Source organism: Lolium perenne, chromosome 4 (genome assembly GCF_019359855.2).
Source record: "Lolium perenne isolate Kyuss_39 chromosome 4, Kyuss_2.0, whole genome shotgun sequence".
NCBI lineage: Eukaryota > Viridiplantae > Streptophyta > Magnoliopsida > Poales > Poaceae > Lolium > Lolium perenne.
Genome location: NC_067247.2, coordinates 34202590 through 34219478, shown reverse-complemented (window position 1 = coordinate 34219478; position 16889 = coordinate 34202590). Strand labels below are relative to the sequence as shown.

The 16889-nt window shown below is 47.2% G+C and overlaps 1 protein-coding gene across 1 annotated transcript; it reads right to left on the bottom strand.

The window, feature by feature from the left end:
* Nucleotides 1-2747: 2747 nt before the first annotated feature.
* Nucleotides 2748-7377, bottom strand: LOC127319698 (probable xylan O-acetyltransferase 10). The gene is made up of 5 exons (XM_051349667.2): nt 6551-7377; nt 4879-5050; nt 4165-4364; nt 3600-3758; nt 2748-3468 (listed from the first exon to the last, which is right to left on the bottom strand). The coding sequence occupies exons 1-5, from the start codon at nt 7060-7062 to the stop codon at nt 3129-3131; spliced, it is 1383 nt and encodes a 460-aa protein (XP_051205627.1). The 5' UTR covers nt 7063-7377; the 3' UTR covers nt 2748-3128.
* Nucleotides 7378-16889: the final 9512 nt, after the last annotated feature.

Below are 16889 nucleotides of genomic sequence, written 5' to 3'. Positions count from 1 at the left end.
CCTCCCCAGCGTGACGGGGAGCGGCACCCTCTTGCTGCCACTGCCGGAGGCCTCGAAGTCGTTCTTCTTCCCCATGGAGCTGCGACGGTGGTGGTGCGAGTGGAGTTGTTGGCGAAGGAGGAACGCGACCGGTGGACTTTTAAGGGCGGCCGTGCGCGGGATACGATGCCATTGAAGGCGGCGCAGAAGCCCAGTCGCCGCCCACCAGTACGCGCGCAGAACAGGCAGCCACGCCATTGATGGCGAAGGCTGCGGCGCAGACGCGGAAGCGCTGACCGTCGAAGCGATGCCCTCGATGCAGACTCGCTGCCAGGCGGGCCCGGTGGAGACGCGAGCGGACACTTTGCGTGTCCGCAGAGACGCAAACCTGCCTCAAATATGCGGCAGGTTTGCGCCCCTGCGGACGGCCCGGTCACTTTGCATCCCCGCTGGAGAGGGTGCCAGATGCATTTTCGGTCGAGGCGGACGCAAACGGTCGCTCAGAGTACGTTTGCGTCGCGCCGCTTGGAGATGCCCTAACAAAAACGTTGCGAATGCGTATAAGAATTCCATAAAAATCAACGATGTAAATTTTGATCAAGTATATATATGAATAAATAGCATATCTATAATCCTAAATCAATACCATTAGATTCATCACGGTATATATTTTCATATGGTGTATATTTGGCATGGTAGATGTAAATAATTTCACAAAAAACTTGATCAAAATTAACATTGTTTGACTTTTTGAAAATAAAATTATGCACTGCATTATGGCAAGGAGGGAGTATTGGTTTTGGTAACAAGTTTTTTCCTTTAAAGAGGAAGCTTCTTCATCAAATTCAGCCGTATAAATATATAACCTTGTAATCACGTGTCTTTTTTGCAGCAAAATCATGACTTCACGAGCGATTGGTTAGCTTTTTTACATGCATAAATAATATGCTCGAAAGACTATGATCACCTTGACCAAATTACCATTCATATATTTAATAAAAATAATCACACACAAACATCAAACAATTTCAAACATACTAGCGATGGAAATTGTTATACAGACGGCATTGCAGAAGCAACCGTGACACCCTCGGTTATTAATTGACAACAACTTCCCATCCAATAGACAGTTGTTTCGCCCCGCCTACTTAACTTGAACATAATTTATGCTAAACTTTTTTTATTTTTTATTTCTCATTATATTTAATGAAATTACTATATCATGAAAACATTGTGGAATATTAATCATGTTGATCCTTATATAGTTTCTGGTGTACGTCATTCAAAAACATGACTGTGATGTGCTAAATTTAAGTCATATTTTGTGATAAATGTGAAGTTTGGTTTTCATGTTAGAAGCATCGCCCTCTATAAGAATGTTTGCACCAAAACCCTCAAGTGTGGTGAATAGATAAATAGAAAAAATGGCATGCCTCCCCCGGTTAATCTTTGACTTGTGTACATTAATTTGTGTTTGTGGAGTATAGTTTATGATTATTATATATCCTTATAGAGATACCTAAAGTGGTGTGTTAGATATCTAGATAGTGGATTCTAGTGTATGATTATGTCTAGGAAAATGGAAATGTGTAGAGTTAATAAGGTGTTTATGAGTAGGAAGTGTATTTAGCTCCTAGGCTGCACTAATCCCATCGTTCTAAAAACTTTTAAAATGTAAATTTTGTAAGTTCCAAAAAACATGCAAATATCTTTATATTTTGGACAAAAACGATAATATCTAATAAAATTTGAAGATTTGAAAAATATACATGCTCAGATCTACACATTTTTCATTTTTGGGTAGCTCAAAATATAAAGTATTTAAAATTTATCGTTTGCCCGTTCATGGGATAAATCATTGGCTACATCCAAATATTTTCAACTCTTTTTGAAACTTCTAAATATGATTTTAGATTTTTTACCTAGGAGCCGAAAATCTCCACTCATTTGTGATGAACTAGTCATCAAATAGTTCGAATGCTAGTTTTTTCGTGGTTAGATGTGTCACATATCTTTTTCCTGGTTAGATGTGTCACATATCTTTCACTTCATTCAATAGTGAGTTGATGATGGCAACAATCAACGTGCACACTAATTTATTGGGACTCCAAGCCCAGGATGTTGTAGAAGTGTGTTTTCCTCGGGAGGGATGACTTGGGTTTGATATCAAACTATCGGAAAAATAGTAGACCCTATCTTTCTTCCTCTTCTATCAAACTACAAAACAAGATGATTTGCCTTGTGTATGGCTTGCTTCCCAAAGTGACACACCAGCCCCATAGAATGACACTTTTTGGATGTTGTGGATGCCCTGCTGCCCTCAGCCAGTTGTTGTTGTGCTACCCAGCTACTGGCCTGTCTCGTCGGCTAGTACAACTTACTACAGTTGAGTGCGCTATTGAGAATGGGCTAACACAAACAACAGCTATAAAAAGGTCTCTGAAAAGGGGGTTGGTTCTAGAAGAGGGTTGATATAGCATTTGCCTTAAAATACTAGTACTGGTTTAATAATTAGGAGTACCTGCCTGCAAAGAAGTCTGGTTTTAATTAGAAGTATTTGCCTTCACAAATAGATGTTTGCTTTAACAAAGCCGACCGTGGAAAGTAGCAAGGCACTGTTCTTTAAATGAACTCGGGCCAAACGTGCCATGCGACAAGAAAGTATATATAGTAAGAAAGTAGCAAGACACTGTTGTTTTAATTAGGAGTAAACTTGCACATCTTGCAGCGAAATCAAGAGCGGTTTGGTTAACTTCAACACAAAAGAATTCAGCAGGCCATAAAAAAGACTTCTTATATGTGATCACCTCGAGCAGTTTGGCATTTCACATTCAGTAAAAGAATGACACTTGCACATCATGCCACTTCAAGGCAGAGGATTGTTACAATATTAGCAGGTGGTGTTTCAACAAACACCCCTCAGGCTGCCACCGGGCGCATGGCGTGCATATGTTCCAGAATCGTCGGATCTGTACGTTGTTAGCTACACTAAGCCCTTCTCCAGCCGACCAGACCTTTCCCAGACGATATACTATACTCCCTGGAACTTGGACGTGATGCTCACGGACTTCTTTCGGTCAAGGGAAGGATCAGTTCAGTGTATGTGCTCTTCTTGCCTCAATTCTCCGAATCGGAACTCCTTCCTTCACTCAAGGAAAGAAGAGCTTTGCGTAGAGCAGCTCATTCCAGGTGTCCTGGAGTCCCGGGAGGCACCAATGGGTGCAGTCCGCATAGCTCTTGGGGCTGGCGATCTGCTCAGGGGTCAGGGGGTTCCACTGCTTCTTGTATATCTGGGTGTGTGCGTCTTTGCGGTACTCGGACAGCTGCGTGATGTTGACGACCCCAACAGGAACCTTGGATGCGCTGAACACTTCTCCAATAACTCGCATCAGGGCCTTGCTAGTGCCTGGTCCCCAGTAAGACAGATCTTTGATTGGTGTAGTCTGGTTGTAGCAGTTTCCATCAGAATCATCGCCCCAATCTTTGCTCCTAATGATAGAAAACAGAAACATGACTCAGAACTTTAGATATCAATCAGCCACATGCACTTTAGTATAGTCTGAGCCAACCAGATTGCAGGGAAACTTAACTAAATTCTTGATCAGAAGATGAGAGCTTACCTGGTATGGGTAGGTGACATAGTGACAAAAAACGCCCTTGAATTTCTAGGGTTCATGTTGTTCTCGACCCATTTCACAACGGCATTCAGTACCATCCCATAAGCGTCCTCTGTTTCCATTTCTATAATGTCCTTGCTCTTATCTTCAAAAGAACCTTGCCTGGAAGAAACAAAATATCAGAACCTATTTTTTTTACTTAGTAGATGATTCATAGTAGACTACCCTACTTGTCCCTCTATAATTGATTGCTGCCAATGCCATGGTCATGCACCTGTGGCTTTTCACATTAACTATGTTGCTCATGTTTGCTTGATTTTATTATCTATTTTCATGTTCTTTTCTAGCAAGATGCAATGTTTAACAAAGCATGATCTCTTCATGTTAATTTTTCCATAACCTCTGAAGATTTTTCATTTCAAAGTCAGGATAACTACCACAAAATAGCAAGGATATGAGAATCAATCTAGGCACCGAACATATAAACGTGATTCTTCATTGATGTGCCCTTCAAATTTAAGCCACCTTCAAGTAAGCAACAACATGTGGTCATGTGGAAGGTACTTACAGAATTTTCATCTTTTGTCCGGTCATCCACCACAGGTAGGTATTGAATACCACAACGTCAGCTCCTTTCCAAAACTTGGCGTGCTTTTCAATGGCCGTCCCCCTTACTATTCGATCTGCAACACGGTGCACAACGGCATCATCCGAATTTGATTCGGCAAGAAAGGGAGCCCAGTAGAACTCGATTGTGGCATTGTAGTCCTACAAAATGCAACATCAAGCATATTCAGTACAGATGAGAGCAGAGAAGAAGGATAGATAGCAAGGGACCAATAGTAACACCATTTTAGGATCAACACATTTAGATGTCACTTGGGAGTTTGCTGCTTGTTGACTTATCTAGCAGTGGTTACAGTATCTTCTTTGACCAACAGAAAGGTTCAATAGTGCTTATTGCATTACGTATTGTGCTGTCCGGCTGCCATGTAACAAGGACAGACAGGGGAATACCTTTGCTCTGAAAACTGTGAGCAATTAAAGATAAAGGTACTAGGCAGCAAGCTACCCAAAGAAACACCATTTTAAGATCAAGACATTTAGAAGAAAACGTTCATAAACTTGGGAATTTGTTGTGTGTTGACAACTTGACATATCTAGCTAGCAAGCAATTTTGGTGGTGAGAGTAAGTTCATTGACCAACAAAAAGGTTCAATACAGAGTAATGCATTGTGCTGTTCATCTGTCATGTAAAAAAGACAAGGAGGGGAATGAATACCTTTGCTCTGAAAACTGTGAGCGAGTCAAATGTTTCCATGGACTTTGAGCTCTCAGGTATGGCTCGGTGCAGAAGGCATACCAACGAAACATATTGCCCCCTGTTGAGCGAATCTCCAACAAAGAGCATGCGCTTGCCCCGCAGCATCTCAAGCATAAGAGTCGCATTGAAGCTGCAATACAAGGCAATTTCTGGTGTGAGAATTTGATACATGGCGTAAAGATCAACGTAAGCCATAACAACCCACTTCTGTAATTTGGTAAACAATGTAGTAACATTTTCATATTGTGGTTCGGCTGTAACACTCATGTAGCTCACACTGTCATGCAATACTAGGGAATAGGGAATTCATTACTGAGAGCGTTGCTCGTCTGATATGGACCAAGTACCAACAAGCAAGCTCACAGCGATGCGTTCCCTCGAATGAAAAGGTTGAGCGGCACATGCCTCGAGCGCGACCCTCAACCGTGTCCCAAAGCGCACGGCGCTGTCGACAAACGTTCAGACAACAAAAAAGAGAAACCACATACTCTTGCTTGCATATGGTCCCCTGAATCCTGTATGCAAGCATGCTGGGCCTGTAACGTCACGCGAGGATACTCAACATCGTTTTAATTCGCTACAACCAAGGCATCAGAATCAGGGCTTGGGAATGAGGTTCGACAGCAACGGAGCACCAACCGTTCCGGCATCAGAGAAAAGCAAATGTGATTAAGGAACGCACACAGACGTTGTCCATGTCCAAAGGGGGAGGAAGGGTCTTGGAATGGCAACACACACGCACAGACGCTGTGATCAGACCGACCCCGTGCTCCCACGTGAGGCCCTGCACCTTTGTTTGGCCGGGGAGGGAGCACGCAGCACGCGAGGCCGGCAGTGCGGCAGCGGCCAGCTGGAGCCCTCATGTGAGTGAGATGAGACGGGGCGATGCATGATGGTGGATGGACCATGCGGCCGGCTCCCACGCTGCTGCTGTTCCCACGACGGAGGTCTGGGCTACCGGCCACCGACACGACGCTCCTCCGCCGGTATGTTCAGGGGAGCTGCATTGGGGCGGCCGGTCCTACGGACTCAAGTCTCTACAGGGTCAGCTCACAACATCTGGCTGCCGTCCAGATTACGCACTCAACGCAGGCGATTGGCGAAGTCGTCGCCGCATGGACTCGCAAATCGCGTCGCTCGCCGCGTCCCCACAGAGGAGTCGCGTCCTACCTACCAGTACCAGCCCAACCAAAAACCCAACCCAACCCGACCCGACGGTGGGGGTTCGCCTACCTCGGAGGGACGCGTCGCCGTACGTACGTCCGTCCGTCCGTACGCAACCTCCAACCCAAGCCGACGGAATCCGGCCAAATTCCATCCGGATTTCCTAGCCTCCAAATCTCGCCGTCATTCCTTCACCGTTGCCTTGCTAACCGCAAATCAAATCCTAACAAACCACCCGAGCGACGCGTCCCGGTGGAGCACGATGGATTTGTTGGTTCCGTGCAGTCGGCATCGCTGCTTTAGATCGATTGGTTTTGGTTTTTGCACAGGAATAGCGTTGTTTTCTACCGCTATCGATTTCCTATGCTGTTTTCCTCGTGGATCCAACCAAAATCGCCATCGCCATCGGAGCATTGAGAGTAAGGAGGGAGGAGATTCGTTGGTGACGGTAGATAATGTATTTTACCTCGGGAGGTCGCATCCGCGGGGCTGCCATCGCCAGTGGCGGTAGGCGGTGTCGGGGCGGCCGTGCTCCTTGCAGGTGAGCTGCGGCTGGATGTAGGGGCACTCCTCCTCCCGGTACAGCGGCCGCGCCGCCTCGTCGTACACCCACTCCCCGACCGAGATGTCGCACCCCGCCGCCGCCGGGCCCACCGCGAACGGCAGCCGCCGCCGCCGCTCCGGCGCGCGGGAAGCGGCCTTCTCTACTATCTCCACCGTTGCTCCGCCGGCGGTGGCAACATGGGGCAGCTGCAGTGGCCGGGGCCTGCGGACGTGGGGGCGGTGGCTGCGCTGCGGCGGGTGGTGGAGGAAGGGCTGGTGGAGCGTGGAGGAGAAGTCCTTGAAGTAGAGGAGGGACACGAAGGTGATGAAGGCCAGCGTCAGCGCGTACGAGGTCATGAACGGCGCGCGACGCCCGTGCCCGCCGCCGCCGCCGCCGCCGCCGGGCAAGCCGTGCCCGTGCTGCGCCTTCATCATCCTCTTTATTCTGGATCGACGCTAGCTAGCTTCCTAGATTGCCGCCGCCGCCGATAGCATTGCGCGGCGCGCAGGAGATTTTGTCGCGCGAGCGGGAGAGAGAGGCGGCCTGATCTGGTGTTTTGGGGCGCGGCAGTTGGGATCTGGTGGGAGTAGGAGGGAATAGAGCAGGTGTTCTTGGCTTTGTTTGAGGGGGAGGAGAGAAGCTTGTGGGAACTGGAGGAGCTCGCTTTCAGGCAGCTCCGCTCCCTTTGGGGGGCCTTGCAACTTTGGTGAGAAGTGGAGTAGGCTTCAATGCTGAAGCGCGTCGTGTCCCAATGGTTCGTGGGTGGGGAGGAAAGGCAAGGTGGAGTGGAGTAGACGATAGTGGGCACGAAACCTCACTGACCGACACCATGGCTCCCATCTCAAACCCTCAAAGTAGGGTGAGAGATCGGAGGTAATTGTTGTTGTTGTTGTTGTTGTTGTTGTTGTTGGGATATCAGGAGTGTAAACATAGACTGATTAATCACAACAATTTGCTCACAAGTAGTTACTGCACTGCATGCTCATTTACTTTTCTTTATGCATACGCACATTTTTATTAATTTGTTCAGACAAAAATCATATATTAACATATCTGAAGTCAGCAAGCACCATGTACACCCGGCAATGAGTGAAGATCATCACGCCCACAAAGCGGAGCGCTCATTCATTCTAGTAGACTCTTAGCGAGCACATCATGCACGCGCTACAGAAGCGTCAAGGAGCTCTCTTCCCGGGCATCCCATTCAGAAAAAAAAGACATCTAAATGGCATCTACAAAAATGATTCATTCGACAAGGAAATGACGTCAAGGGACGCCGCCATCGTCCGCCGCAAGTCCAAAACCGGCATTGGTTGGACCCTGATCGATGCAGCCACCTGTGAAGGATGTGCATGACGGATCGAAGTTGCCGAACCTCGATTGAGAACCTATGAACCCAGATCGGGCCCAAACAACCACGTCGACAAAGGTCATCACTGGCACCGCGCACCAACAACCTCCCTTGCCGATTGGAGGCGAAGCCACCTCCAGGTCGGAACCCACCAGCTCGTTGTTCGTCGTTCGCTGCTACTCCAAATGTGCCGCGCCACATGCCTAAGAGCCACGACATCGTGGTACCCGATGGCTCCACCACATCTAGGTCCCGCGTCGTCGACCCTGCATGCGAGCAGACTAAGTGCCATGCCACCGACCCTGCATGCGAGCAGACTAAGCGCCAAGCCGCCGCCAGCAAAGGCCAAGCTTTGCCTAGCCGCTACATCTGGCCATGGTAGGAGGGGGGAGAGGTTGGGGGAATGATGTCAGCGAGGGCTAGGGTCTCCCCCTTGTCTGCGGATTTTTTACCAATTTATTAAACGAAGTTCTGGTTCTAGCCAATGATGGTCACTAAAATATCCGAAGCCATATAAAGCTTTGCTCGGCCGCGCCATCTGGCAGCGATAGAGTGAGGAGGGAAAGGTTGGGGGCTGGCGGAGGCTAGGGCTAGGGTTTCCCCTTATCTCCTCACGGGTGGCGAGAGGAGGGTCCTGAACCAACCCAAAACATCAACACAGTGAGATCGCAGGCTCATTTAGTGCTGTATTAAGAAGCTCATTCCCGTATGTACGTGCAGATGTTGCTGTCGAAACACGATAACCCCAGTTTGGTCAGTTCCCAACCTGGGTTGAAAAGCAGAAAACAGCTTCCGTTTCTTGCTCAATCCTTTTCTTTCCTTGTGTTCTTCCATCAACTGAGATGAGCCCCAGGGCTTATGACAACTCGCACGCTAAACAACCACCATCAACAGTCGCACATTCCAAATTCAAATCGGAGCAAAGGGGGATGTGTCCAGGGCACCAGATCCTGCTTCCACGTGACCCTACTACTACTCCCTGTTCAGGTTCAGCTGATGTACGCAAAAACAAGTTACACGTCTGCGATTATTAGTTCACGGCCGGCGCTCTCGTTGCCGTTGCTGGACCGGTGATTAATGAAGTACACTACTACGCCGGAGTACTGAGCTCGGACCACACCTTAATTTCAGGCCATTTTGCTACGCGCAGAAGAAGAAAACACCGAACATTAGACCTAGCCCCCGCAATGTCTGTCCCAAAACGGCCGCACTTTTCCCCGAGATCGCGGGCACGCGAGCCTAACTTTGTATTGAGATCGATCGCGTATTGAACTTCACTAGGCTTGGATCTTTTCTCCTTTCATCGCGCAGCAAGATTAGGAGGCGCAAGGCGAGCCTAATATTGCTGCAATCACGGGCGGCGGACGTACGTATACTGCCTAATTTAGCTCGGACCGTGCGTGGTGGATTAGGTCGATGAGAGGGTGACCTGCTGCCGTTTCCACCCAAAAGCTTCGGTTTGCATTTTAGTAGTATGTACATTTTCTCTCTCGCTGACGCTGACACGCTTAGCTCTTTGTTTCAATTTTTCGTAAAATTGGGCAAGCACGCTCACCAAAATTGTCTGGCAAGAGTGCTTCTTCAACAGCCCAGCACACAGGGGCGGCAGGCCATTTGGAGCGCCGGAGAGAGTTCCACGACGGGACAGGTACTGCCGGCCAAACATTCAAGGCTACAGGAGTACAGGGAATTTGGAGGGCAGCCGGCGTATCGTCACGAAACGGTACGACTAAACTACCAACTGTCACGACAATGCCGCTTCACCAACACAAGAAACTTCACGGACTCAGTGAGAGCCATATGAACGTGGACATATAAGCTGTCTGTGCCACGGGCGCGGTCTTTGGCCATCCGCACATGCGTAGCGTCACAAAGGTGAGGCTTCCTATGGATTCCAATCCTATGAATCAAAAGGTGCACATAGGAAAAAATTCCTAAGGATAAAAATCCTACATAATTTATATAAAATTTCTTAGAATCAAACACGCACTTAGCATGTACTCCACCAAACATAATCAAAACCACAAGAAAAGAATTACCACGAGAAGGTTGGTGGTGGTAACAACCACATGATTCGCCCCTCCCACTGGAAACTTGAAAACGAGCTTGGCCATCTCCTTCATATGATCGGCCGACTTCATCGATGACCCACCGAACTTCATCACCACGTGCACTGCTGCGGTTACCGATTCCTTCTTCACAATAGCCACCCCACTCGTGATTTTCCCTCCCCTCGGCGGCCTACACTGGGTGCCAGGCTTACGAGCGGAGAGAGCTGGCTTCCGACCTACCCTAGGGGAGTGAAGATTGTAGTCTAATGTGGTCTTACATTCCGCTTCTACCTTCGGGCTATCAAACAACACCGATGACTTGGATGCAGCTAGAGGCGGCAGCGCTGGAGTACATGGCACGCCGGCTTCCCCGGTATCCGTGCGCGGCGACCTGTACACCTTTCAGAGCACCAGCTGCTGGTGGGGGACGTCGGGACCCTCCTTTTGCTCGACTCAATCTCCACCATGATCCAACCAAGAGATTTGTTACTAGATTGTTTTCGCGCCGTACCAGGTGAGTTCTTGATCTTCTGCACGTAGGAGAGCGTGCGCTTGTAAGCCCCAACGGATTTATTGTCTGGGCCCAGAATTGGAACAGCCTTCTCCACGTGCCAGCGCGTCCCGCTAGCACTGCCGTCATCGCCAACCATGCGCTTCCGCCTCCGCGCAACAGGGTCCTGATCTAGTGGTAATCGGCGGGGCTGCAGAAGTACCACGCCATTCCTTTGCCCTCGCCAAGGTCCGTGCCCAGAGCATGGTGGCGGGGGAAAAGCTGTGTGTAGCGAGCCGTCTACCTTTACAAATTTTTTTTTGACATGCATACCTTTACAATTGGAGCCCTTTCATTCGTCTGACGAGACTTGTTTTATCTCACCGTGCTCCACTTCTGCCGTCCAACGAGCCCATGTACCTTTTACAAAATAAATATTGAATACCACTATCGGGAGAATGTTAGAAGATTGTGACTTGTGACGCGAAGAAATCTTGAGCATCCATCTAAATTTGGACAGGGGTCCTTTTTTCAAGAAAGAAAGAAAATAGAATTCCCACCATAAAAGTACACTTTTACTAAAAATCTGTCTACTGATTTCTTTTTCATCGCCATTCCTCTCTCCTACGCCTATCAAGTAAGGTACACCTAAGCATTTCACTGGGAAGCTACCAACTACACAATGGAAAATGTCAACAAAAAGCTGAACCTCCTCAGGCTTCATATTGATAGGGATGAGCTCACTCTTGTAGAAGTTGATCCTCATCCGAGAGAATTGTTTAAAACAAGTAAGAATCCATCTCATGTTCAAAACAACCTTAGGATCATTTGGCAAAAACAACATGGTATCATCATCATATTACATGCTAACAATACCCCAAGGAATAAAATTGAGACATAAACCTCTAATTAGGCCACACTTTGTGCCTTTAACTAGCATTGCAGAAAACACATCTAAAATACAATCAAACAGAAGTGGGGCAATGTCCCCCCCATGTCTCAAATCTTTATGAGTGAGAAAGAAATTCCCCTCCACATCATTCATCTTGGACACCCGCAGATTCACCCTGGGTGATTTGCTTAATCAGCTGAATGAAGAGTTTATTAAAGTCTCTTAACTCTAACTCCTCATAAAATAAATCAAGTTTTACCTTGTCATAAGCTTTTTCATAATTAATTTTAAACACAAGACCTTTCTCATTTTTCCTATGCACTTCATGAATGATTTCATGTGCTGTAAAACTACACTCTCTAGGATAAATCTTCCCCTAATAAAGGAAGATTGGTGATAATAAATTAATCTATCTATAATCTTAGCTATCATGTTAGTGAGGACCTTAGTAAAGATCTTGAAGGAACAATTCATAGGACTAATAGGTATAAACTTTTTTAATGGATCTAGCATCATTTTCCTTGGGGATAAGGGTAATCATGGCAAAAATTAGTCTATAAAAATCTAAATCATCCCTATACTAGGAATTAAACATAGCTATCAGATCATGTTTACTTCAATTTATTCCTACATTGGTCAATAATATTTTTTAATAGGAAGATTAGTCACTTACTAACTAAAAGCACGTGCGTTATCACGATTCTAAAAATTTATTTATGCACATGTGGACATCATACACCTGAAGGTTCAATGATATACTGAGATACAAAAATATAGTATTTTGGAAATAATTAAATTATACCTTTTAAGGTGTAATTTGATAGGGTGTGCTCAAGGGGATGACCACAATGTTGTTCATGACTCCTAAGCGTCGTCTGGCAGGATCGGTACCTCACGCACAAGGCAGGGGTGCAGACGACACTGTCATGCCTAGCTGCCTTGTCGCCACGCTAGGGCGGGCCTTCGTCATGCTCGCCGCCATGGTACTACGTCCCCCTCTAGTGAGATAACAAATAGAAAATGCAACAAGCTCTTCTCATGTGACAATGTGATCCTCTTTTCATCAAGAGGTGAGCCGGAGAAGACACTTGTTGCCTTCGCCCAGGTTTAAACTTGTTGCCTTCGCCCAGGTTTAACGGGCGATGAGATAAAATTGGGAATCTTAGGAGTGCGGATGACACTCTTCACCGTGTTCACCTTGAGAAATTTCCAGCAGCTTATTAAGGCACTATGATCTAATTCATTTCCCGTGACAATGTTTATCATCAGTTGTGGCTATTACAAAATTCTCAGTTGAATACAATTTTGGTCTGTTGTGTTCCTGCCTTGCTGCTCCCTTTGGGGACCCGGTACGAGGAATCGGCTAAACCCTTTCTTCCCATTTTCCTTTCGCGTTCTTGTCCACTACTTGGATTGTATTTATGTTGTACTCTGCTTAACACGAACACTTGAGCATTTTGCTGGATCTTAGAAAAAAAAGTTTGCTACTGAAGCTCATAGGGGGCAAACAGAGCCGATTCTCGAATAGCTGTATCTTAAAAAAAGAAAACGTTTGCTACTGAAGCTAGCATTTTGCTGGACCTTAGAAAAAAAACGTTTGCTACTGAAGCTCTATGGTGATACCTAGAAATAGCTTATAACCAGAACACTTGAGCATCAAAATACACGTTGTACCTGGAGACTTTGTAAGAGCGAGCCCGGCAAGCTATGGTCACCGGGTTGCCGTCCTTGTCGCGCTCCAGGCAGAAAGAGGTGAGCCGGAGAAGACACTTGTCACCTTCTCCTAGGCACTTCTGTTCTTTCCCGTCCGGTCGCAGGCGTTCCATGAGGCAGTACTTGCTGCCACCTTGGCATGGTGCCATGGGCACGAGCTTTGCGTCGACGTGCTTCCAACCAGTTGTGATATCCTCGTCGAGACGATACAACTTTTCACTGCCCACCGCGTACTCTAGCTCAGCGTCCGTGACATTGACAGTGCAGAGGTACCCGTCTTTGCTTAGGCCGACCCACGAGTCCAGCTCGCCGTCATAGTGGGCGTGGCCGACCACCGGCATGTGCAACTCGCTTCGCTGTGTCCACTTTCCGGTCGCCGAGCTGAAAGAAAAGATACCACCACGCGACCCGGACCGCCCCACGCACACGGACACAAAGATGTCGTGGTGCACCGACCTCGGCGGCGCGTGCACCGCGTGGCCGGTGATGTTGGTTGGGTCGAACGGGAGCATCAGGCTGTCGCTCCAGCACCACCGCGAGGTAGGAGACAGTGGCCGTTTCCAACCCCACAGCTTGTTGTTGCCGCCGCCATCCGCGGCGAGGCAGTGCACACTAGTAGAAAACCTCTCATCCATCTAAGACTTTAATACCGGTTTCCTTACGAACCGGTATTAAAGGTGGCATTTGTACCGGTTCGGACGCTCAGGCATTCGTACCGGTTCGTTACGAGCTTTCGTACCGGTTCGTGTTAGGAACCGGTACGAAAGGTCTTCGGCCAGAATGGCAGGTGAGGGTGGGGCCAAGGTTGGACCTTTGGTACCGGTTTGTGTTAGCAACCGGTACTAAAGGGTGCCTCATATGCTCACTGCCCCTCCCCCGCCCCCGATCCATTCTCATTTTCATCTCTCTCACATTTCTAAAACTTTTGCACCTCTCACACTCCAACAAATTTTCATTCTTTCTCCACCATTTTAACAAGATTAACGACCTCCATCTATCCAAGGGTTAGCAATATCATCCTTTCTTCCGGCGTTCCTAATTTAGCTCATTTCTTTGGTAGTTTAACTCGTACTATTTTTCTAGTGCTAGCAAGGTGTTTGATGAAATGCCTAAGTTAGGGATTTTACTTTTTTTATAATCAATTTGAGCTGAAATTATGGTATATTTTGTAGGTTTTAATTAGTATCATCCCCGTCCTCACCGCCGTCGATCGCTAGCGTCGTCCCCTAGCCGGCACCGTACAACCTCGGTGAGCCTCTTCTTTTTTATAAAAAAACTTAGTTTTATGTGATGAACTTGAATATTAATTAAGTTGGTCACTCATATATCCATGATGTTGTGTACTTAATGATTTTTGATATACATATAAAATGCAGATGAGTCGACAATGGATGTACGGTGACCGGTGCCATCCCGAGTTCATTACCGGCATGCATTATTTTCTCAACGTGGCTGAGGCAAACAGGCGGTCGAATGGTTTCATGTATTGTCCATGTAGTTCCTGTAAGAATATGAAGGATTACTCTACCTCGAAGACCCTTCACGTCCACCTGCTGGAGAATGGTTTCATGCCCAGCTATAATTGTTGGACCAAGCACGGAGAAAGAGGGGTTATATTGGAAGACAAACGAAGAAGAAGAGGATAGTGACAACTATCCCTTATTCACCGAAGACGGTGGTAGTAGAATGGGGGAAGACGAAGTGAAGAAGAGCTCATTTTCGATGAGCCGATTTATGATGACCCGGATGACGATTTGGGTCGGGCCATTCTTGATGCGAAGATGAACTGCGGAAATGAAAAGGAGAGGTTGAAGTTGGAGAAAATGTTAGAGGATCACAACAAACTGTTGTACCCAAATTGCGAAAATGGTCAGAAAAAGCTGGGTACCACGCTGGAATTGCTGCATGGAAGGCAGAGAATGGTACTTCGACAAGGGATTTGAAAAGTTGCTGAAAATAATAAAGAAGATGCTTCCAGGGGAGAACGTGTTGCCCTCTAGCACGTACGAAGCAAAGAAGGTTGTCTGCCCTCTAGGATTAGAGGTGCGTAAGATACATGCATGCATCAATGATCGCATCCTCTACCGCGGGGAGTACGAGAATTTGAATGCATGCCCGGTATGTAGTGCATTGAGGTATAAGATCAAAGGCGAGATGACCCCGGCGATGTTGAGGGTGAGTCCACCCCCAGGAAGAGGGTTCTGCGAAGGTGATGTGGTATGCTCCTATAATACCACGGTTGAAACGTTTGTTCCAACAAAGAGCATGCCAAGTTGTTGCGATGGCACAAAGAGGACCGTAAGAAAGATGTGATGTCGAGACACCCCGCTGACGGGTCGCAGTGGAGAAAAATCGACAGAGAGTTCAAGTCATTTTCGATGACGCAAGGAACTTAAGATTTGGTCTAAGTACGTATGGCTTTAATCCTTTCGGGGAGCAGAGCTCCACCATAGCACCTGGCCGGTGACTCTATGTATCTATAACCTTCCTCCTTGGTTGTGCATGAAGCGGAAGTTCATTATGATGCCGGTGCTCATCCAGGGCCCGAAGCAACCCTAAGAACGACATTGATGTGTACCGAGGCCATTGGTTGAAGAACTTTTAGAGTTGTGGCGTGACGAAGGTGTACCCGTGTGGGATGAGCACGAACAAAAGGAATTTAACCTACGAGCGTTGTTATTTGTAACCATCAATGATTGGCCTGCTCTTGGTAACATTTCAGGGCAGTCAAACAAGGGATACAATGCATGCACACACCGTTTAGGTGAGATCGATAGTAATTATTTGGGAAACAAGAATGTGTACTGGGCATCGTCGATTTCTTCCAAAACAACATCACGTAAGAAAGAGAGGAAAGCATTTCGGAGGTGAGGCAGATAACCGAACGAAGCCTACCCGCCCTAATGGGGAAGTTATATATGATATGGTCAAGGATTTAAAAGTGATCTTTGGAAAGGGTCCCGGCGGACAACTGTTCCGCATGATGTTGACGGACACGTACTCCATGTGGAAGAAGAAGTCGATAATTCGGGAGCGACCCTACTGGAAACTCTGCGAGGTTCACTCGGCAATCGACGAGATGCACGTGACGCACAATCTTGGCGTGAACCTGCTAAACTTCTGGGGCGTGTATGGGAAGACAAAAGATACACCGGATGCACGGCAGGACCAGCAAAGTATCCACGAAGGAAACAACCCGAATCCAGAGAAGTATCAAGGTCCCGCTACCTATGCTCTTACCAAAGAGGAGAAGGAGATCTTTTTTGAAGTCCCGAGTAGCATCAAGGTCCCGTCTCGGCTTCTCGTCGAATATAAAGGGAATAATAAACATGTCGGAGAAAAAGTTTCAAAACCTAAAGTCTCATGACTGCCACGTGATTATGACACAATTACTTCCGGTTGCATTGAGGGGGCTTCACGGAAAATGTTCGAGTACCCATTGTGAAGCTATGTGCGTTCCTCAATGCAATTTCTCGAAGGTGATCAATCCACTTACTCTACAAAATTTACAGAAGGATGTGGTCCAATGTCTAGTCAGCTTCGAGTTGGTGTTCCCACCATCCTTCTTCAATATTATGACACATCTCCTAGTTCACCTCGGTCGAAGAGATTGGCGTTTCCTTTGGTCCCCGTATTTCTACACAACATGTTCCCCTTTGAGAGATTCATGGGAGTCTTAAAGAAGTACGTTCATAACCGTGCTAGGCCGTAAGGAAGCATCTCCAAGGGCTATGGAACAGAGGAGGTCATTGAGTTTTGTGTTG